Source organism: Urocitellus parryii, chromosome 9 (assembly GCF_045843805.1).
Source record: "Urocitellus parryii isolate mUroPar1 chromosome 9, mUroPar1.hap1, whole genome shotgun sequence".
NCBI classification, from domain to species: Eukaryota; Metazoa; Chordata; class Mammalia; order Rodentia; family Sciuridae; genus Urocitellus; species Urocitellus parryii.
Window position 1 is genome coordinate 35893741 of NC_135539.1, and position 26529 is coordinate 35920269.

General features: G+C 51.5%; 1 protein-coding gene and 3 long non-coding RNA genes across 12 annotated transcripts in view; 2 read left to right on the plus strand and 2 right to left on the minus strand.

Annotated features, from left to right (window-relative positions):
• Tnrc18 (trinucleotide repeat containing 18) overlaps positions 1-20127 on the minus strand; it is a 90015-nt gene extending 69888 nt beyond the window's left edge. For all 9 annotated transcript variants that reach the window (XM_026407169.2, XM_026407168.2, XM_077803048.1 and 6 more), the window contains exons 1-2: positions 19772-20127; positions 17438-17867 (exon numbers count right to left, since the gene is read on the minus strand). In XM_026407169.2, the coding sequence (XP_026262954.2) occupies positions 17438-17624 (187 nt within the window). In that variant the 5' untranslated portion in view covers positions 17625-17867; positions 19772-20127. The remainder of the gene's footprint in view (positions 1-17437; positions 17868-19771) is intronic.
• Positions 20128-20401: 274 nt separating this feature from the next.
• Positions 20402-22005, plus strand: LOC113195585 (uncharacterized). The gene is made up of 3 exons (XR_003302422.1): positions 20402-20439; positions 20861-20991; positions 21923-22005. It is a non-coding gene; the product is annotated as an uncharacterized LOC113195585 (long non-coding RNA).
• Positions 20771-21924, minus strand: LOC144256912 (uncharacterized). The gene is made up of 2 exons (XR_013344315.1): positions 21635-21924; positions 20771-20927 (listed from the first exon to the last, which is right to left on the minus strand). It is a non-coding gene; the product is annotated as an uncharacterized LOC144256912 (long non-coding RNA).
• A 1858-nt stretch (positions 22006-23863) lies between the features above and the next one.
• Positions 23864-25670, plus strand: LOC113195600 (uncharacterized). Its single transcript, XR_003302425.2, has 2 exons — positions 23864-24691; positions 25134-25670. It is a non-coding gene; the product is annotated as an uncharacterized LOC113195600 (long non-coding RNA).
• The last annotated feature ends 859 nt before the right edge of the window (positions 25671-26529 follow it).

Consider the following 26529-nt stretch of genomic DNA (forward strand, 5'->3'; position numbering starts at 1 on the left):
AATTCCAGAAAGAAACAATAAGTCTGTTTATCTGTTTGAGATGGGGAGGGGTCTCACAATGTTATCCAGGATGACCTCAAATTCCTGGGCTCAAGCGATCCTCCTGTCTCAGCCTCCCCTCCCGGGCAGCTGGGCCTACAGGTATGCACTGCCACTCCCTGTTGATAAGTTTTAAACTGCATGCCATTCTGAGCAATGCTAGCTGTGCTCCCAAGGAGAGCTTAATCATCCTTCTGTGCAGCGTATGCAGGCTGTATACGCTACCCACCCATCAATCACTTAGTAGCCATCTCAGTGCAGCCGTGCTTCTGCCTAACACTAGGTCCCAATGCCCACGCCGTCCCCCTCACTTCACCTTATCATGCGGATCCTAGAAGGGTAAGTACCGTGCAGAACTTCCAGAGACACCACATTCACACAACAATATATTCTAGTATATTGTTTCCATTGTTCTATTTTGTTAATAGCTATTCTTAATCTCTTAGGGTACCTAATTTGTAAATAAACTTGTCCCAGGTAGGAATATATAAGAAACAACCTAGTCTATGTAGGGATCGTTGCTATCTGCAGTCTCAGGGATCCACTGAGGGTCTCAGAACGAATCCCAGTGGGAAGGTGGGACTCCCGCACTGGGCTCCTGCAGCCCTTGCTGTTGGAAGCCGGATGAGGATGAGGACGTGGTGGGTATGGAGGTTTGGTAAACAGTAAGGACCCAGCCACAGGAAAGCAAATACACATACCCTACTACACACACCCTCACTCCTCTTCCAGAGCTCAGGCGACTCTGAGGAACCAGGCCATCTCTAGCCACACCCTATTTTAAGTTGCAACCCACTGCACACCTTCCCAGAATGTGTTTCTCCAGTGCTTTCCACTGCTGATGAGACCTCAGTTCCCTATTTATCGGCTCTGCTCCCACTGCAAGAAAAGCAGCTTGCAATAAGCTATTGAGTAATGCTTTGTTCCAATAAAACTTTATTTACAGAAGCAGGAAGTGAGCCGGATTTAGCCCTAGTTTGCATTACCACGTGGGTCTTGGTTGACTTCATCCTCAGTGCACACAGTAAGTGATCAATTAGTATCTAAGAATGGGGGGAGCCACAAGGTCACAAGGCCTATATGGGGCTTGCCAAGGGCTTCATTTCCCCTATCCTTTCTATGGAAAAGGAGAAAAAGACTCTGACTCCAACACTACACTTTTCCACTCAGCAACACCACCAGACACAAGCCATGGAGCGTCCACTAGGCTGTGGCTGCCTCTCTTCAATCCCAAAGGCCCCTTTGTTACCAAATACAGAAAGCAAATATATTTCTCCCCCTGCCCCATGCTAGTGACGGAACCCAAGGTCTTGCACATGCTAGGCAAGTGCTCTACCTGTGACCCATACCCCCAGCCCCAGCCTTTTACATTTAAAAATGGTCTGGCCTCTCCAGGCATGGTGGCACACACCTGTAATCCCAGCAGCTAGGGAGGCTGAGACCGGAGAATCACAAGTTCAAAGCCAGCCTCAGCAAAAGCCAGGTGCTAAGCAATTCAGTGAGACCCTGTCTCTAAATAAAATACAAAATAGGACTGGGGATATGGCTCAGTGATCAAGTGCCCCTGAATTTAATCCCTGGTACCTTAAAAAAAAAAAAAAAAAAAAAGACCTGGCCTTTCCAAGCAACCGCACTGAACATCCCTGAAGATGTCAACAGAGACTAAGAGAACCCCTCAGCATGACCCAATCAGGGCTGTTACTCAGGAAAGAGCCCATTCCCGCCAAACACCGACACTTGGCTTAGATGTTTCTACGACACTGCTAGAAACTGAGCCAGAGAATGGACCCACGTTCCGGCTTGTCCTTCCTAAAAATCCCAAGCAATCCATAGGGCAAGACCTGTACAGGGTCGAAATCAGGAAACACTTCAATGACGTTGGCTTCACAAAGAAGTGTTAAAACACGGTGATGTCACCTTCATCTGTCAAAATCAGCAAAATTTTAGCTGATTGTGGAGGGTGAGAGTGAGAAGCAGCCCAGCGACGGGGAGCACAGAGCCAGCTATTGGGTCCCAGCCTCAGGAAGGTAAATCACGGGCCTTCTCCAGGCCTGAAGATGCTCAGCCCTCGTGGGGGGATCCTCCCAAGGAAACAACCAGGCCAACCTGGTTTGCATTAGCACGTGGGTAACGCCTGCGACGCTCAACGCAGCCACGCTGACCTGAACAGGGAATCAGTACTGATCAAGACCCCGCAGAGTGTGAGCGTGTGTACACACATACCAACGGAGAAACTCTAGAAATGACTCCGACATTGAAAGCAGGGATTGGAGCAGATATCTGCACCCCCACGTCCACCGCAGCACTATTCACAATAGCCCAAAGCCGCCAACGACCCCAGGGCCCCTCCACAGATGAGCAGAGAAACACAATGCGACCCGTCCCTGTGGACGGAATGCCACTCCACCCCAGCAAGGAAGGAGGTTCTGCCACTTGCCACGACAAAGGACAGATACTGTATGATTCCACTTAGATGAGGATTTGGTGAAATTCACTGAGAGGGAAAATCGGGGAGGGGAACAGGAAAGGAGGGGTGGGAGTCAGTGTGGAATGGGTGCAGAGTTCCAGACGATGAGAAAGTTCTGGAAATGGATGGTGGTGGTAACTCTCTGCTTAAAAATGACGATGGTGGTAAAATGTGTTATGTGATGATCACAATTTTTCCCTTAAAAAATGTTACACAGAAACCCAAAGGGTTGAGAATAGCAGAGGCAATCTTGAAGATGAAGAACAGGGTTCAAGGACTCAAGCCATCAAGTGTCAACACACTGCTGACCGCACCGCACTGGTGCACACTTGTAACCCTAGCAACTCTGAAGGCTGAGGCAGGAGGATCACAAGTTCAAGGCCAGGCTGGCAACTCAGAGAGATCCTATTGCAAAAAAAAAAAAAAAAAAATTAAATATTTTGTTTTAGTTGTAGTTGGACACAATACCTTTATTTTATTTTTAGGTGGTGCTGAGGATGGAACCCAGAGCCCCGCACATGCTAGGAGAGCGCTCTACCACTGAGCCACAAACCCAGCAAAAAAAAAAAAAAAAAAAAAAATGTAAAGGGGCTGGAGATGTAGCTCAGTGGTAGAACACTTGCCTATAATGTGCAAAGCCCTGGGTTCAATCCCCAGCACAAACACATACACACAAAAAAAAAAAAGAAAGAAAAAAAAAAAAAAACACACATACCTGCAATAGTGGAGCCAGCCAGAGCTTGGCACATGGCAGTGTGGTCAGACCTACGGGACAGGGCAGCCCAGAGACAGACTCGTGCATAAGGGAAAAGCTATAAATCTTGACCACTGCCTCACACCATTCACAGAAATCAAGTCCACATAAATAAGTGGATTTAAAAAACAAAATTTTAAAAAGCCAATAAAACAAAAATTTTAATAGACTTTATAAGTGCCAAAAAAGATTTATCTTTCTTATTTTTCATTTACTCATTTATATGTGTGTGTGTGTGTGTGTTTTCTGTTGCTATAAATGTTCTATGTTGCTACAGATGAAATTCAGGGACTCACGCATGCTAGACAAGCGCCCTATCACTGAGTTGTACCCCAGCCCACTGGCAAAGATTTCCTAAAGACCATGAAAGCATCACTAACCATGAAGTTAATACTGATATGCTAGATTATATAAAAATTAGGAGCTTCTATTCATCAAATGACACCACTAGGTAAAAGAAAAAGCAAGTCACTGCATGGAAGATCTATACTAATATGGCTTGTAACCAGAATATATAAAGAGTTCTTGCAAATCAATAAGAAAAATGCAACTTGAGGGCTGCGGTTGTGGCTCAGTGGTAGAACATTTACCTAGCATGTGTGGGGCAATGGGTTCAATTCTCAGCACCACGTTAAAAAATAAATAAATAAAGATCTTGGGGCTGGAAATTTGGCTCAAGTAGTAGCGCACTCGCCTGACATGCATGCGGCCCGGGTTCGATCCTCAGCACCACATACAAATAAAAATGTTGTGTCCACCAAGAACTAAAAAAATAAATATTAAAATTCTCTCTCTCTCTCTCTCTCTTTTTAAAAAAAAAAAAAAAAGATCTTGGGTCCACCTGCAGCTAAAAATATTTTTTTGAAAAAATACAACTTGATATGCAAATGGGAAAAGGATGTCATAAATACGGAAGTCCAAACAGCTAGTAAATTTATGGCAAGGTATTCACCTTCTTAAACCACCAGGGAAAAGTGAATTAACGACTACAGGGCTGGACCGTGGCTCAGAGGTAGAGTGTATGCCTACCATATTCCATCCCCAGGACCACAAAAAAAAGAAAACTTCCCACACATTCACCAGAATAGTTAAAATGCAAAAAAAAAAAAAAAAAAAAAAAAAAAAAAAAGATGGAAAAACATTAACACCTAGCTGCAAAGAGAACTTGGTGCTACACTCGGGAGACAGTCCTGCGCATCCAGCCACACTGTGACTGCTGCTACCGTACGATATGCATTGAAGACAGAGTTCAAGAACTTTCCTACCAGTGACAGTCGAAAGTGGAAAACAACCACAACAAACAGCCAGAAAGGTAAACAGCGGCACAGTCATCTGATGGGACACCCTTCCCTAAGGGAATGAACTTCGGTCACACAGAACACAGAGGACAGACTTCCCCAGGGTGACGCCACCAAGGGGGAGACTCCAGACGTGAGAGATGGTACCATGTAGCTCCACTGACCCTCAGTCCAAGAACACGCTGACCCCTGGGCACCCATCAGGCTAGGGGCTCCCCAGGGAGAAGTCTTTAATTAAAGGTGGCTTCTGGGGTTTTTAACCTGGCTGATGATCACATAGGGGAGTTTAGTTGGTACAATAATTGAGCCATACACTTATAATCTGTGCACTTTGGGGAGTTTAAATACCAATAATGGGTTTCCTTAAAAAATAAGGCAGTGTAGGGCTGGGATTGTGGCTCAGGGGTAGGGCGCTTGCCTTGCACATGTGAGGCACTGGATTCGATCCTCAGCACCACATAAAAATAAATAAAGATATTGTGTACATCTACAACTAATATATATATATATATATATATATATATATTTTTTTTTTTTTTTTTTTAAGCCACTGTAGCTGAGGGAGGTAGCACATATCTGTAATTCCAATGACTCTGGGAGGCTGAGGCAGGAGGATTGCAAGCTTGAGGCCAGCCTCAGAAACCTAGCAAGACCCTAAACAACTTAGTGAGACCGGGTCTCAAAATAAAAAATAATAAGGCTGGAATGTAGCTCAGGGGTAAAGCACCGCTGGATTTAATTCCCAGTACAATCAATCAATCAATGGTTTTGCAAAGGACTGGGGATGTAGCTCAGGGGTAGAGTGCTTGCCTACCATGTGGGAGGTCCCGGGTTTGATCCCCAATGCTGCAAAACAAAGGGAAGGTCTGCCAAGAGCTAATCTGCACACAGTGTGGTAAGCATTACATTCCGTGTAATTTCCATGCACTCTGACATTGACATATTTACGAAAACCAAAGCAAGTAAATAAACAACAATGAGCCAATGAAGGGAACAGGCAAGAAAAAATTCCTACCAATGCCTCTTCTCCCAGACAGCCCCCCCACCACCACCCAGCTTTCTGGCAGAGAGAACAGGCCTTGCTTTTCAATGCCTCACTTGCCAGCCGCCGTGTGACCTTAGAAAGTGACCCAACCTCTCTGTGCCTTACTTTCTACTAAAGTAAAATGAAAGCAGCTGTGCTCAATGGCACACTCCTGTAATCCCAGTGACTCGGGAGGCTCAGAAAAGAGGATCACAAGATAGAGGTCAGCCTCAGCAACTTAGTGAGACCTTGTCTCAAAATTAAAAAAAAAAAGGGGGGGGGGGACGGGGGAAGATATAGCTCAGTGGTAAAGTGTCCTTGAGTTAAATTCCCAGTATCAAAAATGATAATAAAATAAAAGCAGCAAATAAGGTAAGACACTGGGCCCAGTGCCTCACGGATAGCCTTCATGGTAGTCCCCTAAGTAAAGCGGGGTTGACCCTGCACATCATTGGCACTGTGGCTGGGGACCTGTGGCTGCTGCCACCATCCAAAGCTCCCACTGAAGAAGCAAGAAGACGGTATCTGAGGGGACTGGGCTGACAATACAAGCCTGATGATAGCCAACCTGGCCCCCTGGAGGGCTAAGGGGCTGACCTAAGGGAGATGGAGCCAACCCAGCCTCCCCAACCCATGGGGCATCTCCAGCCAGTCCCCCTAGTGAGCATCTTCCAGCCAAGCTCCCAGCTCCTCCCCGCAGAGACCCACATCACAAGCTGGGCAACCCAGCTCAGGTCTGGTCACTCTCCCATCACCAAGTCTGGGCCCTCTACATGCAGGGACTTTGTTCTGCTCCCACCAGATACCAGGCCTCACAGAATAGGTGCTCAGATTTAAATACAGGGTATCACAACAATACCAGGGAGCAGGCAAGGCCTGGCATGCAAAACCCCCACCTGCCTGAGCTCCCGGACTCCAGACATCCTCCATACTAACGCCATTTTACAGGATGTCCCCACTGATTGAACTTCTTCCCTAAGGAGGACTCCCCTAGAGAGGGGAAGGGACAGCCAGGGCCATGGTGCACCCATGCCTCTGATCAATCCCAGCGACTTGGGAGGCTGAGGCCGGAGGATCGCGAATTCCAGGTCAGCTTGGGCAATGTATCAGGATCCTGTCTCAAACGATTCAAAGGGCTGGAGATGTAGCCCAGTGGGAAAGCCCCCGCGGGTTCAATCCTCAGTACCTCAAATAATTTTTAAAAAGAAAGAGCAGGCCAGGTACAGTGGTGCACACTCTGTAATCCCAGCAGCTTGGGAGGCTGGGGTAAGAGGGTTGCAAGTTCAAAGCCAGCAAGTTGGTGAGGCCCTATCTCAATAAAAAATGAAAAGAAGGGCTGGGGATGTGGCTCCGTGGTTAAGCATCCCTGGATACAATCCCCCATGTTAAATAAATAAATAAATAATGATCCTTGAAGCACTGGATCAAGAAACAAGCCATTCCTGAGACTTCAACCCAGAGACCCTGGCACCTCTAATGGTCAGGACTCAGACAGTGGTGGAAGTCAAGGGAGCAGATTGCACCCACAGATGAATCTAGAGGCTCCCCCACCCCCAGTTGGGCCCTCTGCTTACTAGGAAAGATAAAGTCCCTGGGGGCATGAATTCTCAGAGCTGGCGTGGGGACCAAAAGAGAGCCAGCCAGGGATCTAAGCAGGTCTTCAACCCACAGGAACACTCACTCGGCTCTTGGGAGAGGTGCAGTCAGACTGAAAGCCAGGCATGCTGGGAACTGGAGGACTCTCCTTTGAAATTTACAAAATCAAAAAGAAAATTCTGGGCTGGGATTGTGGCTCAGAGGTAGAGAGCTCACCTAGCATGTGTGAGGCCCTGGGTTCGATGCTCAGCAGCACATAAAAAAAGAAAGAAAGAAGGAAAGATATTGTGTCCACCTATAACTAAAAAATAAATATTAAAAAGAGAAAATGCCTTTTTAATAGAGACAGATATTTGGAAAGTTCTTTACAGCCAATAAGCCCCACACCTGAATAGAAGTCCCACCTATTTTGTGGTGCCTTTTTTTTTTTTTTAAGATACTGGGGATTGGAAGACACTGGGCCATGTGCATGTTAGGCAAGTGTTCTACCACTGAGCTACATCCCAGCCCTGTAATGCCTCTTTCTTTAAAAAAAAAAATAATAATAATACTATATATATATATATATATATATATATATATATATATATATAATTTCTTTAGTTGTAGATGTACACAATATATTTATTTTTTATTTGTTTTTATTTTTATGTGGTGCTGGGGATCGAACCCAGTGCCTCACACATGCCAGGTAAGCGTTCTACCACTGAGCCACAAACCTGGCCTCCTGCCTCTTTCTTAAATATAATGAAACACCTGAGAGTCAATTAGTAGGTACCCACTGAAGTCTCTGACATGAAAAACCAAACAGAAAAGAGATGGGGTTGTGGCTCAGCGGTAGAGCACTTGCCTAGCACATGTAAGGCCCTGGGTTCAGTTCTCAGCACCACATATAAATAAAATAAAAGTTAAAACACACACACACACACACACACACAAATTGCTATTTTAAAAAGAAAAGAAAAGAAAAACAGACTTGGAAAAAATAGATCATGAGAAAACTCCATGGAAAAAAATAAAATTAATATCATTCAAATGGTGAGAATGAATGTATCTATGAAACAAGAATAGGATGTTATAAAAAACAAAAGGGGGGCTGGTGATATAATTCAGTGTATGAAAAATAAAGTCCAGTGGTCCATTTTCAGAATATAGTATTGGCCTAAATTGGATCCAACTGTAGCCATTTTAATTACAGCCCCTTCCCTTTGCCTACCTCAATTTTAAAATTAGCTAACTGGGTAGATTGTATCCCAGCTCCTTCAATCAAAGTAAGGGGGAGCACTGTATTGGGGATAAAAACAGGCAGACTGCCTGCCAGGGGTGTGCATGCTCCTCGGATTGCCTCTGGGATACGCCCTTCTGCAGAAGAATGATGTTTGCCTCCACAACCCACTTCCAAGCACATGTTTGGCTTCTTGTGACACCTGGGTATTTCTGAACAAGTGGGAGAATGCAGGATCTGCATGCATGAAATCCTGGATTCTATCACCAGCACTACAGAAGGAAGGGAGGGAGGGAGGAAGGACGGACACCTACATTATGAAAACTTTTAGAAATTAAAAACACGATAGCCAAGTTAAAAAAATTAAAGAGCTAGAAGATATCATAGAGGACATCTAGAAAGCAGACAAACAGGAAATTCAATGGTCAGTCCAGGTGATTCCGGATATCTAACTAGTAGTACTAGAGAGCAGCAAAAAAGAAAAGGGGGGCGGGGGTGTGTGCAAATTATAAACTGCTAATAAAAATAATAATTCAATAAAAATGTCAAACTGGGCACAGTGGCACCCACCTGTAATCCCAGTGACTCAGGAAGCTGAAACAGGAGAATTATAAGTTTGAACCCAGACTCAGCAACTTAGTGAGAAATAAAAATAAAAAATAAAAAGGGATAGGGATGTAGCTCAGCGGTACAGCACCCCTGAGGTCAATCTCCAGTACAAAAAAAAAAAAAAAAAATTCCAGATTGACATGGCCATTTGTAGCACCCAACACAGCAAATGCAAAAGGACCCCCTAGCACAAACTTCAAAACAATAGTGTACAGGGCTGGGGCTGGGGCTCAACACTAGAGCACTCACCTAGCATGTGCAAGGCCCTGGGTTCGAGCCTCAGGACCACATAAAAATAAATAAATAAAGGTATTGTGTCCAACTACAACTAAAAAATTAAATAAATATTTAAAAAAAAACAGTGTACAAAGAAAAACAGTAATTAACAGTGAGGCGTATTTTGTGCTAGGCAACGTTCCAGGTATACAAACTCAGTTAGTCCTGACAACCATCAAGTGCAGCTACTTCAGAGAGAACCAAGGCGTAGTTAGGTTAAACTGTACAAGCCACATACCAGGAAGGGCTGAAGCCCAAATCAGGAATTTCAGAGTCTGTGCTCTTCACTATTATGTGGTTCTGAAGGTGTTAAGCATTTGGAAAAGGGGGAAAAAAAAATAGTTCACCTAAAAAGATCAAGAATCAAAATGGCCCTGGGCTCCACCTGCAGCATCAAAACAACCACAAAGCATCAAAACAGTATCATCTTCCTCAAAAAATAGGAATGTGGAAGGTGAGTTCTGTTGGGATGTGCCTTCAAAATCCTTGGGGAATATTAAAAAAAAAAAAAAAAAATCCTTGGGGGAAATTAGTTCCAAAATGTCACTCAAGTGTGGAGGAGGAATTGAGGCATTTCTCAGGCATGCCAGGCCATGAAGATTTGCTTTCCACGTCCTCTTTCACAGAAAACTCCTGCAGAGTGTGCTCTGTGGACACCAGGAAGGAAAACAGGAAACGGAAGGCGTGGGAATCAGGAAATAAGGAGTCCAACATGACAGCAGAGCAAAGAGAGTTGGAAGGAGGATGGTTCTACGGCAGGCCCAAGGACCAACCAACCAGAAGAGAAGGAAGATGGAAAATTCCAGGAAGAGTACCTCCAAGAAAAGAAGGGGCAGTGATCCAATAAATATGACCAAATGTAAAATATATCAAGAGACTGGAAGCTAGAGACTCTTAGAAAAAAAAAAAATAATAATAATCCCAACAATTTTTTTTGGGTGGGGGGCATACCAGAGGGTCTCACTGAGTGGCTTAGGGCCTCACTAAGATGCTGAGGCTTGTGTCAAACTGGCAAGTTGCTCACATCTGGCAAATTTTCTATTTATTTATTTTGCAGTTCTGGGGAACAAACCCAGGGCCTCATGCATGCTAGGCAAATGCTCTACCACATCCTCAGCCCCAACCAATTTTTTAAAAGAAGCAATTAATAACTCCAGAAGAAAAAAGAAATTAATCTTATTCCACCACTTGGCTCAAATGTGAACAATATTTACAAAGCCATAACAATAAAACTGATTTAAACAAAACCATATTTCATAAACATTGGGAGGACGGTACAGTAGAAATGGCAGAGGCGGTAAGGACGATAATTATTACAGTGGGCCAGGCACGGTGGCACATGCCTATAATCCCAGCGACTCGGAAGGCTGAGGCAGGATGATTTTGAGTTCAAAGCCTGCCTCAGCAACTTATCGAAGCCCTAAGAAACTTAGTGAGACCCTGTCTCTAAATAAAAACGAAAAGGGTTGGGATGTACTCATGATTAAGTGGCCCCAGTTTCCTTCTCTGGTACCAAAAAAAATTAAAATAAAAAATTATCATAATGAACATTACTAAATGCTTATCATATGCCAAATACAGTTCTAAATGCTTAACCTGCAGGAACTATTTAACCCTCAGAACAATCTCACAGACTATGCTATTATTATCCCCCATTTTACAAATGAGAAAAACCAAGGGACAGAGAGGCAAAGAAACTAGTCTCACACATAATAAATGAGAGAATCAGGATTCAGTCAGACAATCTATGCAAAATCCTCTTCTCCCAGAGTACTAGTTAATACTGAATAATGAGTTAAAAGAAGTGAGGAGAGAAAATGCAGACTGGCTCATTTTTTTTTTTATAACCCTTCCAACACTATTTGACTTCTTAAATGATGAATAACTTTTATTTTAAAATGTAATGTTAAACACAAAGCAGGACTATACACTCTCCAGGTGAATCTGACAGGATGTGAAATATTCTTCAATGAAGTTTAAAACAAAAAAAAAAAAAAAGGAAAGGAAGTTTTTTTAAAATGCACACACAATTAGATACTAATACACGCACACCAGGGTGGACGGAACTCAAAGGAGTGACAATATTCCGCATTGGTAAAGATGCAGAGCCACTGAAACCCACACACAGTTGCCAAGAATGTAAAATGTACAACCCCTGAAAAGCCACAGCCACTGCAGTTGGGCCCAGGCACACCCCCTGTCCCTGCGACTCAGCTGCTAGGTATACATCCAAAGAAATGTGTATATATGCGCCCCCAAAGACGCGTTCACAGAAGCATTACTCATAGAAAACACTGGAAACAACCTGAATGTCCATCAACAGGGGATTGGATAAATTGTGCTATGTTCATAGAGTGGAATACTAAACAGCAATGAGAAACTACAAAGTACAGCTACATTCCACAAATATAAATATTGGGGGAAAGCAGTCAGAAATTAAAAAGGGAGAGAGAGAGAGAGAGAGAGAGAGAGAGAGAGAGAGAGAGAGAAAGATAGAGAGAGGGAGAGAGAGATATCAAGCTGCATCATTCCATTTACAGAAAGTTCCAGAATAGGCAAAACTAATCTACAGTACTAGAAATAAGATTGCTGTTGGGGTTGGGGGCAGGCAGTCGGTCAGGTAGTAAACCAGAGGGAACACCCAGGAGTCACCCCAGGGCTAGAAACCTGAGCTGGCTGGTGGCTGCAGGGTTGTGTCCATTTTGTAAAAATTCAGTAAACTGAACACTCAAAAATTGGAGCATTTTAGAGTACAGCTATTGTACAAAAAAAAAAAAAAAGGGAAACAAACCAAATAAAAAGGATGAGGGGGTGTTGATCAGTGGCAAAACCCACACTTAGTGTGCGCAAGGTCATGAGTTCCATTCCCAGCAATAGAAAAGGGGAAAAAAAAAAAAAATGAGTTCAGTTTGGAATTCTTGTGTCTTAAGGCCTGTACTCCAGCCAGAGAGAGTTCCGGGGCAATTCCAGAGGCCCTTAGAGTCTGGACTAGCCTGAGGGATTTGTGACTCATCTGCTAATGATCACTGTAATTACAGCCATCACTTTTACTGGAACTTCTGCAGAGGGCCCTACCTGGGCTAGGGACCTCGCCTGAGCTTGCTCATTCAAACTTCACAAGAACCAAACAAATTCAACAGGACTGATGAACCCACTTTATGGATGAGAAAATTGAGGCTTACAGAGTCCTATATATGCCCAGTAAGTGGAAGAGCAGGACATAAACCTCAGACCCTAGACCAGCCTGCCTCCTGATGAAGCAATCTATTATCAGGGATTGCGGGTTAGGAGCGTCAGCAGGCTCATGCTCAGAAATATGTAAAATTGTTAGTGAGGGTGTATGAGTCGGGTATTTGTTTTCTGGGTTGTTTTTTTTTCCCTGAGCTAAGGGTTGATCACTTTCATTAGCTCATGAGGAACCTCAGATTTAACAGTGGGTACATTCATGGCCTGGGACAGGTGGCAAAGAGATTTAGTGGCTGCCAATCTGATGGCCTTTCTTCCTCCAAAATTAGATGCCAGACCTCTGCAGGAAGCAGGTGTGATGAAGGACCCTGGCCCTGGGGTAGGGGTGTAGCTTAAAGGCAGAGCAGGGACAAGGCCTTGAGTTCGATCCCCAGTATTTGCAAAAAGAAAAAGAATAAAAGGACCCTGATCCTGACTGACTGCTGGTCAGGGCCCTGACAGGCCCTGGGGAAGCCCAAGACCTGGCCAGAGAGCAGCTCTAACTGATCCCTTTAACAGCTGGGCTGCGGCACCTCAGATGATGGGCTGGAGTTTGAGTGGATGATTATGTGGCGGGGTGGGAGTAAAATCAGGTTAGAATGCAGACTCATCTACCAGACAAAAGCATCCTGACCCAGCCATATTCCAAAGAATGAGCCCATCCCACCCTCTCCCCAAACTGTTCCTCCCATCCCTCCCAGGAGCAGCTCTAACCAAAACCCAGGGGCTGTCCTTCCTGCTCCCTGCCCTCCACTGTCTGAGAAGCAGCCCAACCTCCACAAGCCACCAGAACCCTTGCTATCTCCAGCTCCTCTCCCTGGTCACTCTCATCTGCAATCTCCTTGCCTCAAACTAGTCACCCCACTTCTCTCCTCGTCTATCAGTATCTGGCCTGTGGCCAGCTTAATTTTTTAAAATGCTTATTTTGGAATAATTTCAAATTCAGAGAAAAGTTTGAGATAGTACAATGAACTACCATATGACCTTCACCAGATCCAACAACTGTGAAAAACGGGTCTGTTATTTGATTTTCCACCGTCTCCCATATCCATTCACGTATATCTCAGTGGTATTTTTTTTTTCCTCTTCCTGAACTAGCAAGGAAGTTGTAGGCATGGTGTCCCTTGTTCCTAAATGATTCTGCATTCTTATTCCCTAAGAACAAGGACACTCTCTTACACAACCAGGGCAGTTATCAACTTCATGGAACCTATTGATTTGATGCTATCGGTTCATCTACAGTCCATACTCCAATTTCGTCAATTGCCCCCATGAATGATCTTCTTGACAGCCATTTCTTCCCTAATCCAGGATCCAATCCAGGGCAGTAAACTGCTTTTAGCTGTCACTTTTTTTTTTTTTTAAGTCTTTTAATCAGGAGCAGTTCTCAGCCTTCCTTTGTCTTGCATACCATTGACATTTGTTAAGAGTACAGGCCAGTTCTGTGAAATGTCCCTCCATCTGAGTCCCTCCTCATTCCTACAGTTTAAAATTCCAAGACCTCATTAGCGGCCTTCAGGGAGAGTCAGGACCCACCTCCCCCATCTTGTCTTCTGAGGGCTCTCAACCACTCTCCCTGGGTCAAGCTTTCGGCTTGTGCATTCTGCATTCTGTCACCTTCACAGAACTCTTCAGCTCTTCACACACACAAAAAGGATCACTCCCTCCATCACCCAGGTCAGGCCCTCTGACCCTGCCCCTCACCCTTGGGCCAAACCAGACCCTCGGCATTTTATTTTCTTTGTGGCCTGTGTCCCTATGTAGAATTATTTCCTCCAGTGATTTGTGTGTTTATTGCCTGCCCCCACTCTAGAATGTGCTCCAACGGGGGCAGAGACTTCTGTTTGGTTCACTGCCGCGTCCTAGGTCCCCAAGCAGAGGCTGGTACACAGGAAGCACTCGGGATTTATTTGCTAAGTAAATGAGCAAGTGAGGAAAGAGGAAAGCACTGTGCTTGGGAACTAAAGAAACCAGAAGGCAGCAAGAGCCAGGGGTCTCAAGAGGCCCTTCCATTTTCTAGAACCTTCCCCAGACCTCCCTTGATGCCTCTAACCAGAGAAGGAAGAGCTCAGCCAATCTCCCTTATCTTCAGGATCCCATCACTCCACCAGCCAGTCCTGATTAATCTTTCTAAATCAATCCCAGTAGGCTGACAGGCTGAATTCCAGAGATGGATCTGATGGGCCCTGCAGAAGGCCCACGGCCCCCTATTGTCCATTGGCCAGGCCAAAGTGCAGGGCCTCCCCCATCCTGATCCTCGAGTTCCACCCCCCTTTCAGCCGAGGGTGTGGGGGCAGGGAGAATAAATAACCAAGTACAAAATCCTGCTAATGGCTCTTTAATTGCAATGCATGAGGACTCAGTGACCTGCCTCCCAACCCCAGAGCAAAGAGCCCAGCCCCCCAGGTGCTTGTCACTTACTTATCCATTTCACTGACCAGGCTGTGAATATTTACTGCTCAAACTGTATCAATACTCAAGGTTATAGGAAAGGAAAAAGCCACCTTGCTTTGATCCAAACCCCATTCATTCTTGCCTTTACCTCTTGTAGAGGAAGAGACCCAATCTGCTTAAAGCACCTCCTGTTTCCAGAGGTCTCCAGGGGCTGTTCCAAATAACCTAGACTGCACACCGGGGTTACAGGCCACCGCCCCTCCACCGAACTCCATGAGGGAACCAGCAAAGCCTCTCCCTCACTGTGTGACCCGGGCAAATCACTCAGCTTCTCTGAGCTTTTTGTACAAAAATAAACAAATAAAGATGGGGCTGATAATGCTGGCAAGACCTAAGGAGCAGACAGCCAAAGAACAGAGAAGGTGGTGTTCTGGGTAAGAGAAAAATTAGCACCTCACCCCACAAGGAAAAAGGGGAGGGAGAGCATTAGGTTGAGGAATTTCTAATCAAGCTCCACCCCAAGCAGTGAATGGGGTACAATTCCCACCTGGTAGCTAATGGGATTAGTATGGGCTCAGCTCTGGGCATTGGCCTGGGGTCCAAGTGTCCCTTCCACCGCTACAGTTGGAGATGTGGGGCATGGGATCCCACTTTTCCCTCCAAGATAAGCAAGGCCTCAAGGATGGGGGTGGCCTTCCCGCCTTTATTGCATGACCTGCCAAACCTACAGAGCCGTTGGAAGGGCAGGAAGCCACAATGCAGGACTCTGTGGTCACCTCTAGCTGGACTTCCTCGGCTGGTTCTCACGTTGGCCTCCTCATCCACCAAAGGAGCCTCTGGCCGTAGGACTGTAGTGGCCAGGTCAGGCGCTGCCGTAGAACAGTGCGAGCAAAAGGCGCTCCCAGAGTAGTGACTGCTACACTACTCTCAAGAGGACACTGCCTCCACCAGGTCCCAGCCAGATCTCCCGCAGCCGGCACTACAAGCAAAAGCCAGGCCAGCCAGGGAGATCCAAGATCAGATTGCCAGACCATAGGGCCTGCCAGCACCCTGGGTCGGACTGCATGACCCGAGGAATGGAAAAGACAGGCAAACTTGCACAGGCATCAACATGGCTTTGCCAGGCGCACACAAGGGGATGATCCAGATGGCCTGTATACCGGAAGGCCACCCCCAATTCCTGTCTCGGGGTGCCCAGCGCCCCACGCTCTACGCAGCTCACTATTCAAAAGAAAACCCTGGTCCTTGTCGCTGCCCCCAGGCGGGGCACACAGCAGGGGTGGGGGGGCCCAGGTCCTTGTGCCCCGACAGCGGGGATCTCCGCCTGCCCCTCCCCCGCAGGAGGCTTCACAAAGGCCCTTTGTCCCGCCGAGCCCCTGCGACTCCAGCTCCTGAAAAGTTCCAGGAGAAAAATCAAAGAGAGAAGCAAAATCGGTGAGCGCAGACGGGTGGGCGGGCGGGGGGGGGGGGGTAGGGGGCGAGGTGTCTCTTCCAAGAAACCAAAGACCAGAGGAGCTTCAGGAGTTCCCCCGAGAAATCGTAAAAGTTCTAAACTTCAGTTTGAAGGAGAAGAGGTGGACTTTTTTCCCTTAACATCAGGCACAGAAATCAGCCGGGCAATTTGGACCCGTCTTCCCCCACCCAGGCTGGGCAAGTCTGCGGCCCCGCGTCACATTTCCCATCGCGCCCGGCGTCCGGCTGGGCAAACTGCTTGCTCCCTGCCCGGCGCCCGCCCAGTGCAGTCTCTGCCGCAGCCCAAGAGCCTCTCTTGGGAGATGGTGGAGGCTGCAGGGCCTTCTTGGACAACTCCTCCACCTTTCCTTGTTGGATCCCTGGTACCCCCTCCACTGCCCAGGCTCCGTGCGGATCCACTCCCTGCACCACCTCTTTCCCCTAAGCTCAGAAAGGCAGCGGCCAGGCTTGGCGTTCCTGCTGCGCGGCGAGCCCTTGGGCGCAGGGTCAGTGCCCTCCCACTCCTGGAAGAGAGACCCGCAGAAGCCAACAGGAAACTGGGGTCCCAGAGCTGGGTTCACCGTGCGCCCGCCCCCCGCATCTCCTGGCCGCGGCTCCGCACTGGTGGTGGAGTCGCGGGCAGAACTCTGGGCCCACCGGCGTAGGGCGTAGGGAAAGGCGTTCGTTTGCCAAGAAAAAAGATCCGAGTTCGGGGAGCGGGTGTCTCATGGGGCATGGGGGCTGACTTGTTCTTTTCTCGCCCAGATTTCGCAAACTCCAGCCCAGGCTAGTGCCGCAGGAGCCCGGGGGCTGGCATGGCCCCTGGTGGCTCTGATTTCGGCAGATTCTTGGATCTCAAGCGGGTCCAGCGCGCTGGAGACCACAGCCGAGCACCTCTTGGTCGGGGCCTCGGAACTGGCCTTGCCCCAGGCCCAGGGATTCCCCCGTACTGAGAGCTGAGCCCGCCAGCACCAATGGGCCAGCCGAGAGGCGCCCAACCCAGGCCATGATCTTCCCAGGCCTCCCTCCCCAGGATCCCAGGAAATCAGGAAGAGTGGACAAGGCGCGGGACACTTACCCGGGTGCGGGTGGAGGTTGAGGCCGGCCATGTATTTCCCGGGCGGCAAAGGGCCGGGCAAGCCCGAGGCGGGCAAGCGTCCGGCAGTAGCCGCACCCACGCGGTGGCTGTCCATGCCCAAGCCGGACAGTAGCGGCGGCGGGGGGCCGTGCACGGACCGCTGGGGCCCGAAGTCTCGGCCATCCATCCTCCGCGGGAGTGCCGCGGCCAGCCCTCCACCTGGCCTGCCGGCCTTGCTCAGTGGGATCTAAAAGTTCGGCCTCGATGTAGTCCCAGAGTCCTCGGGTGGCGGGGGCTCCGCGGTGTGCATGGCGGCGGCCAGCGGGGCTTGCGCTCGGAGGCGGGCCGGTGGCCCGAGGCGCACAGACGACCGGTGGTGGGGCCCCTCTGGGTGGCCAGGAAGAGTTTCGAGAGACCGGGCACACGGCGTCTTGGCAGGGAGAGGAGACGGGCCAAGTAAGACAAGCGGGGAGAAAAAGAAAAAAAAAAGTTTCAGAAAGTCACCTCGCCCTTCGGGGTCTAGGGCTGCTGATCTGGTGGCCAAAAATCAAATCGGGAGTAGCCCCTTTTCCACGAAAAGTAAAACTCCATGCTCCGTTTCCCGGCGGCTTCAGGCTCCGGTGATCTGGCTCAGAAAAGTGACCGGTGGAGCACTGCGCCCTAGACCCGACTCTACCACGGCAGCCGCTGGGTCCTCCCGAAACTGGGGAAGGCCAGCCGCACCCGGACAGCATAAATACAAACCTCTTAAGTGTTTTATTCCCGAGCGTCACATGCTTCGAGGTTTTAAACTGTGAAACCTTTTCATGAGCGGCTCGAAATGTTTCCCTGAACACTAAGTCACTATCTAATCCGGAAAGTTTAATATTTAACCTTTTGGGGCCCTCGCCTCCCTTTTCTGAGTTTGATTTTCCTGAGCTCGCCCTGAGAGCCACCAAAGGAGTGTTTGGTTTGGAGCTTTTCGTTGTTGTTGTTGTTTCGGGAGGGAGGGTGCGAAGCGGGTTTATTATTTCTAAGGAGGCCCGCTGCCCCCTCCTGTTGCCCCTGTCCAGTCACCGTGAGTCTCAGAGTCTGAGTCCGAGGACCCGAGACGTGGCATTCTCGCCTGAGGACTGGAAAGAATCCTTCAAAACAAGCTTTGGTTTCATTTTCCAACGCCCCAGCCTGGGAATCCTGTGGCCCGAGGACTTGATCTGGAGCGGGGGATTTGGGGGGCGTCAGAGGGGAAAGAAGGGGATCAAGGATCTCGAGCCTACCCTAGCTTTCTCCTACCCCAAAAAATAATCTACAAAGAAAACCTTCGCAGCGCGGGCCGGCTGGGGGGCGCCTCCCCCAGCGTTGGGTAAATCCCCCTGTAGTTCCAGTTTCAAGCTGTTTGTTTAAAAGATTTGTTGTTTGCAGATTCCCGTGGGGGCGGGAGGGGATCTTGGAGCCCACCCTTCCCTCGTTGTCCGTCTGCCCGCCTGCAGCAGCTCTGATTCCCGATTCCGGGATGCCGGGGCTCTCCGGAGCCGCGGATCGCGCCAAAGCCACCCGCTCTTGGGTACCAGCCCCGCGCCCCAACTCCGCGCCCAGCCTCTCGAGCTGCAGACCCTCTTAGCTGCAGATCCCCCCCGGCCTCCTCCTCCACTTTGTTAAGGGTGGCTATTTTAACGTGGTTTGGGTTTCAAACACCCCCTCGCTCCCTTGCATCAGGCTCTTGTTACCAGATCCGCGTTTACTTAGGAAAAATCTAAGATCGTCACATCCGAGGATTCAAGTCTCAAGAAGGCGATGAGCTTCCAGAGATTTTTTTTTTAATAATGTTTTTAGGGAAGCTTTATTTTAAAAGCCAACGCTTCGGAGCATGCCCAGGCGCCCTAGCTTGAGGGAGTCGGGGTGAAGCTCCCCGGAACCCTGGCAAAGGTAAAGAAGCTGGCGTGGACAACCGCAGGCTCCGCTGCGTTTTCCCTACTTCTCTCCCCCTCTTAAATGCAGTTAAAATGGCTGAATTCCGGCTTTTAATTAAAAACAGCCTATAATCGAAAACGTCTCGGCGTCCCGGGCTCCCCCGCCTCTGCCGCCTGCCGGGCACCGACGCCCCTCGGCTGTGTGGTGCAGGCTGTAGCGGACTGGGGGCTCGGGTGGGCGCCCAAGGAACAGCAGTCCGCCCTCACCTTCCCAGGGCCCCCTTTGCCCTCTGCCCCTAGTCCCCGATTTCGTCCCCATCAGCCGGACAGCTTCGGGAACCCTCGCACAACCCAAAGGGCAGGCGGGATGGGGTGGTGGGGTGCGAACTGCAAAGTTTGGAGACCCTCGCGCCCGGCCAGGGCAGCCGGAGGACCAGCGGCGTACCTGGCGCGGCGGGGCTCCGGGCTCCGGGCTCCAGCGACAGCGACTCCGGTAGCAGCCCCGACTCTCGGCGCAGCTAGGCGCCGGTGCTGCCCGCCATCCCGCGGCCGCCGCTCCCCTCCGCCACCCGCAGCCGCCTCACACTTTTTGCCCGCCTTTCCTTTTTTTGGTAGAAAACCGCTCCCCGGGCCGAGCGCTCGGCGCGCCAACTCCTCCGCCCTCCCGCGGCCCGGCTCCCGCAGCCCCCGGAAAAGCCAGCTTTCCTCCCGCCGAGCTCCCCGCTTTTTAATAAAATCCAGGTAGCGCCGGTTTAAAGAATCCCAAATCTCCATATACAGCCCGGGATTGGAAAAGGTACATTACACAACCCCCCTTTCAAGTTCCTCTCGCTGGATCTAAAAAAAAAAAAAAAAAAAGCTAGCGCGGGGGGGGGGGGAGGCGGGGGCTGGGGGAGGGGAGCCCTAGCAGGCGAAGAAACACGCATTGTTCCCCGGCGCCCGCCCCCCCCCCCAGGGCCAGCCCCCGGCCGCCGAGCATTGGCCGCGCGCGCCGCCCATCACGCGCATGTAAACACCTTGGCCCTCAGCCATTCCTATAAAACCAATTACGGACCTCAGGGCTCCAGCAGTTTCCAGGCTCCCCTCGGCGGGGCTGAATGATCAAAACTGGTGGTGAGAATTTTTCCGGGCCGTTTCTAGGCAGCCCTTCCCCCTCCACCAGCTCGCCCCCCCCCTTCCTCCTTCTCCTCCCTTTTCCTCCCCCCTCCTCCAGCGTCTGGGCTGAGTGATCAAAATAGAGGAAGATGGTTGTCGCCGCAATCCAGGGCTTTGCAAGGCGCGGTTTAATGGGCCGGCTGTCAGCTTCCTGCTCGCAGGAGGAGGTGACAAGCCGAGCGAGCCGGGAAGGGCCTGGGGCCCGGCGGACTGCACCCAGTGCCCACGCCCCGGCCCCCCACCTCCCCTGGGTGCGCCTCTAGAACGCGCGGTGGAGACGCCAAAACAGACAAGGGCTGCTTTTTCTTTTTTCTTTCTTTTTTTTTTTTCCTTTTCCTTCCTTTTAAAACAAAGCAGCGATTCATTCCCTCTCCCCCAGGAGCGCAGTCGGGTGGGATGGGCAGGCGAGAAGGCCGTTTTCCTTGTCCCGGCCTGCGGGTCCCTCCCTGAAAAGCAGTGTCAGATGGTTACTGATTAATATTTTGGAGAGGCCGCGGCGGCGGGCAGCGGGTGAGTCTAATCTCCTAAAGGGGGTTCCTATAGAAACGCGCGCGGGCCGGGACGCGCCCCCTTCTCGGCCCCGGCCCGGGCTGCGGTGCTTCTGCAACGCGCGCCCCTCCCCGAAGCCCCTCTTGGCGTGGGCGGTCCCCTCCCCCTCCCCCCCCAAAAAAAAATCAGAGCAGAAAAAAGGATTAGATCGGCTGAGCGCAAGCTGAATCCCTCTCGATTCTGACATTTCAGCCTATTAGCATTTCTCCACGGGGCCTTCTGAAACCTATTAAAGTGTAATATTAAAAACCTCTTGGCTGGGGGCCTCTCTCGCCTTCCATCCGCCGCGCCCCCTCCAGGGAGGGCGAGACCGGGAAAAAAAAAAAAATCTGTTGAGCTCAGAGGAAGCAGCAGCCAAGCCCAAAAGTGCTTGGCTGGCCACGGCGGCCAGAGGGGGAGGGGAGCCCCAATCCCCCAGACTTTGTACTTTATTTTGCGCTTTCAGCAAAATCCTTTCTGGGTTGAGTAGCCGGGAGCTGCCCGCGGCAAACCTACCTGGCTAGAGGCGCAGGGAATGCGGACCCTGCCGGAGGGACAGTCCTAGGGGCCCCGCACCCTCTCCACAGCCCCGGCAGGCACCCGAGTCCAGCTAGGCATTACGTACCCTCGAAAAGAAGCTTGAAGGGGCAGAAATCCTGCTGATCCTGCCTCGGAGAGCAACCGTGGTGATAGGATTTTAATTAAAACAAGAGAAGCCCGCTCTTTCGCCCCGCGCTGCGGACTCAGCGTTTTCGCATTGCTCCTATTTTTTTAATCCATTTTTAAGGCAACTTTTCTGGAGGGGGGGGAAATGAGCTAGTTAGCGCCCATTCGTTCTATTTTCTTTTCTCCACTTTTAGAAAAAAGGGGGAAGGGTTCGAGAGCGAACTGGGGGTGTCTAATTTAATTCCAGGATAAATTTGAGGAAAAAAGTTCGGCCTCAGGAGGGCAGTTTCAAGTTGCCCTTCTTGGATCCTCCTGCGCTGGTTTCTAGGCTGCCCTCTTTTGGAAGCTGGAGCTCCGCGGGGGAGGAGGGAGGAGTGAAGAGAGAAAGGAACGAAAATAGCCGGAGCCAAGGGGAACGAGCGGCGGTGTCCGCGCTTGGAGCTGGGCGCGCGGGTCTCAGTGGCAACCGGGGCGGCGGGAGATGCCCGGTGCAGCCCCAGGACGGCCAGGAGCAAAGACCGAAAGCAGAGGGGGGTTAGAGAAAGGAGGTATTGTGTCTGTGTGCCTTAGGGGAGGGGGGCGACTGCAGAAATAAAATAAATGCAGTTGAGCTGCGCGGGACTGCTGGAAGCCAGAGCAAGGGAAGGGGCCGTGTGTGGGGGCGCCCAGCGCCCTTGAGTCTTATCCCGAGGCCTTTGTGGGTTCCTAGTAAGCCCTCCCACGCCCGAGTCCCCAGCGCTTCCCCCGCCCCCATCGCCCTCCAATATTAGGAGTGCAGGCCCTGATTCCCCCACCCTCTTAGCCCGCCCGGGATCTGGAATGGTTTTATTTTAATATAGCTCAAGAAAAAAATATGTATCTTGCGAGAGTTGGGGTGGGGAATAATACAAAAGACTTGCGGGGTGGAAAAAAAACAAAGGCCTATTTTTATAAATGTTTAATGTTTTCACCCCTGGATGCTCCAAGACGCCGTAATTGTGACGGCGGGGTATGTGTGCCATAAATCATTTAGTTGCTAATAAAAATTCTGCCTGTTTGCCCTGGATTTGCCAATGGCGTTTGCATTTTTCAAGTGTGTGCACCTCGTCGGCTTGGCGAAGGGAGCTGGCATTTCATTAGGGCCCGATTCAGGACAGAAGAGGCCCCCTCCCTGCTGGAATGTGTGCGCCCCAGCCCCTTGAGCTGCCCTCCCCATGCACTCTTTCACCCTCGCGAGCTGCCACGCGGCCCTCTAGCCACCAGGCGCGGGGCTTGGGGTCGCGACCGCTCCGGGGTCCTGGCCGCGGGGCGGGGCGCACAGGACTGATCCTGCCCGCGCTGCTCCTCCGGGGCTGCCTCGCTTGTGGGACGCGGGCAGGCCCGCTGGAACCAACCGTTGCGCGCCCTGGTCTTTGCCCCCTCTTCGGCCCTGCGCCCTGGTGCCCCGGAGCCGCTGAGTAAACAGCTGCCGGGAGCCATCTTGGGGCGTGGGACCGATCCCAAGAGGAGTAAAGGCTGCAGCCACGGCCCCTTCGTAGACCCGCTCCATCACAGGGGAGCCTCTGGTGCAACCCTAGCTGGGCCACTGGGTCTAGGAAAATACCCCCCCACGCCCTGGTGGGCCACATTTAAACGTGAAAAACGGGTGCGCGCGGTACGGGTGTCCACTGCCCAGGACACAAGTCCAGGCGCCATCTTCCACGCCCCACCCCCACCCCCTCTAGCTTGTTTACCCGCGGGATCAGTGGCCAAAAACTGTGTTGACGCAGTGGGTGTGTGTGTTTTGTACTGACTGGGCGGAAAATCGGCCGGGATGAGGGGACCTCCACGCAGCCTCAAACCTCAATTCCGGGAGAACCCACCCAGGCGAGCCTGGCTCAACGCGGTTATCCACGGCCCGGGCTGGCCGCCCAGACCTTTTGTATATCCCCAGGTCGCTTCCCAACTAACAAAACTCTCCCCCTTTGTTGTAAAGCCAAAGGACAAGCCAACCTTGAGCCCGATGTCTCCCCTGCGGTGCCTTTGTAGGCACAAGCCCCGCACCGGGGCCAGCCGCCAGCAGGTCCGACTCGTGGGAGCCCACGCCTCCCAATTCTGCCCAATGCAAGGTTGAACCTGGTTCTTCTAGCACCTTGGTGTCGCAGCCCGCATGGACACGTTCTCTCTACACCCTCTGAAAAAAGCCCGGATCCTTTCCAAAACGCCGACACCCTAGCTGCCCCACCCTTGGCCCCGAACCGCCTTTCCCCAGGACTAGGGGAGGTTTAAGCCCATCCAGACTCCACTGCGAAAGCTGCCCCGAGGCTTTCCGGCTTCGGCTGCCGGCTCCGGAGGCCGGGGCAGGGTTCTCGGCCAGAGTTTCCACAGGTCCTAGATTCGGCAACTGGGAAGCTCCCAGCCAGGGCGCCACTAAAACCCGGAGAGGCCGCACTGGGGACAGTCATCCTTGCTGTCTGTAGCTGAGTCTGGGCCAGCAGCGGCTCGGCGCCTGGCCGAGGGACGCCCAGACCCACCAGGAAGACCAGGGACGCGGCGCTAGAGCCCTGCTGCAGCCAAGACCCCGGCGCACGGCGGGCAAAGCCGGGGCTGTTGCGCCAGGCCTGGCCGCAGCGGATTCTGGCTCCTCTCGGCCCCGCCTCCGACCCTGGCCTCTTCCTATGGCCCTGGTCGGGTCTTCCACTCCACTGTCTGGCTCAGAAAGGACTGAGACGCGCTTGGTGCGCCGCAGGCCGGCTGCTGCCATAAATCTCCGCGCGGGCCCTGCTTCCTGCTGTTTATGCGCGGGTATTCGGGGCCGGCCTCGCATCCCGCGCCAAGCCAAGCGCCTTGCTCTCCTGGTCACGGCCTGGAGGCCCCGACTCAACGTAGGGAATCAAGCCAGAATTTCCCCATTCGCCAGAGAGGGAACGGCCTCCCTCCCACTCAGTGCCACCACCATTTATCACCACGAGTTTCGGACCCCAAGGTGGCCCGAGCTTCACCGATCATCTTTGGGGTGGGGAACCCCCTCCCCGGCCCGACACTTCCTCCTATGAAGGTTCGGTTACCCTCCTATGAAGGATGGGTGCACGGACCGCCTGCGTTGTTGAGGAGCAAGACAGGGCCAAGGACTGAGCGATTTCTCAACTCAGGCGACCACCCACCTCCTGGGACCCTGCTTAGTCCTGTGCCCCGGGATCCCTCTGCGGGCGACGAGGGGCCTGGGGGCAGGGGGAAGCTTGAGATGAGTCGGATGACTGCAGGCGCGGTGTCGGAGACCTATCGGGTTCCCAACCCCGCGCCATGCCACCCCCTCCCTGCCGAGAATACCCCTTTTCAGCCTTGGTGCAAATAGACCATGGAGAAAGCAGGAATCGGTCGTTTGAGCTGGTGGGGGCGACGGTCTTCCTATCCTAGTCAGGGGGGCAGCCCCAGAGAGTACATTTCCAACAATAACGTTTAATGTCGTCAGTTTTATCTTTTTTTTTTTTTCTTGCTAGAGGGGCAAAAAACAGGCCTTTCCACGGGTGCCCGACATCAACCGAGCAATCCGGTCGCGCGACGGAGACCGACCACCACCGAAGAGGCTTTGGGGGCTTTTGGTGGGGACAATCGTGGAGAGAAAAGCGTTCATCCCCGCCTTGGTGCCCCCCCCCAAAGTCTCACGGTGCCAGTGACATGACCCCAAAGAAGCGATGGCAAAGGGGGGGGGGGTGGTTGGAAACCTGGCTCTGAGGTTGCCCTCACCCAAGGAGCTCCGGCTTCTTCCTAGAATTTCTAGAAGCACTTTCGGAGGGACTGAGGGCTTCCGGCCCGACGCAGAGGAATTTGAGCCTCGCCCCGGCGGCAGCCTGGGAGCGGAGAGGCTGCAGAGCCACATTCCGCCCGAGCCGCCCCTGCTAGGCCCCAGGAAGCGCCGCGGAAAACAAAGCGCTGCGGTTTCAGCCCAAGGTTAAAGTCCACCGCGAGCGTTTTTTTTTTCCCCCCCCGGAATCTGAGAGCGATAGCGTTTCTCCAAATAAACCGCCAATAAATCAGCTCCTGGGGCCGCCTGCTGAAGAGCTCGGGTGACCTTGGGGAATGTTTCCTGCCAGACCCGTCCGAGGACAGGCTTGGGGGAGGGGGCCAGAGTCAGCCCTACCCCCACCCCAGAGACACAAGAGGGGGTGGCCAAGGGCGTTTATTGTGGTATGTGTGCCTACAGGGGATGGGGACGATTTGTGGTGGGGGTAGGGCACTGTGACTATTTGGGGGCTGTGGGCAGGTTGTGGCGGTTTGGAAATGGAGGATCGGCTACTCTGGGAAGGAGGTGTCCGGCGCCTGAGCTTCGCTGCACTGTACTAGGCCCTGGGGAACCAGCCCCCACCGACAAGCCGGGCCTCTGTCTTAGGGGGCCTCGGTCTTTGTCTGGGTGTGACTGGGTGTGTTCCGCAGCGAGTTTGTGTGGGGTGTGACTAATGGGATTTATGTATGTCAGTGCCAGGGTGACTAATGGAGGGCTTGGCAGCACGTGTGTTTGGGGAGGGACACTGCACCTAGGTGGGGAGTCCGTGTCCCCGGAGGGGGCTGCCTAGTCTCTCAGAAGTTCCACTCCCCTCCCCCACCCCTGGTCCCTGCTTTGTTTGGGCTTCTGCACCTCCCCAGCAGGCCCGTGCATGCTAAGGGTTCTGGAGCAAATTCCACTGCCAACCCGGCCCCCAGAGGCCCTCCTTGCCTCCCACCCTAACCCACGTGGTGCCTCCGGATCGGGCTGCCAGCCCCCCCTCCCCCTGTTTTCCTGTCTCTGAAAGTTCCCTGGGATGTCCTGGGCATCTCTCCCCTGGACCTGTGATTTGGTTACTGTCCTATCCATTTCTGCTTGAGGGGCAGAAAGGAAAAGGGACAATCACACAGCTG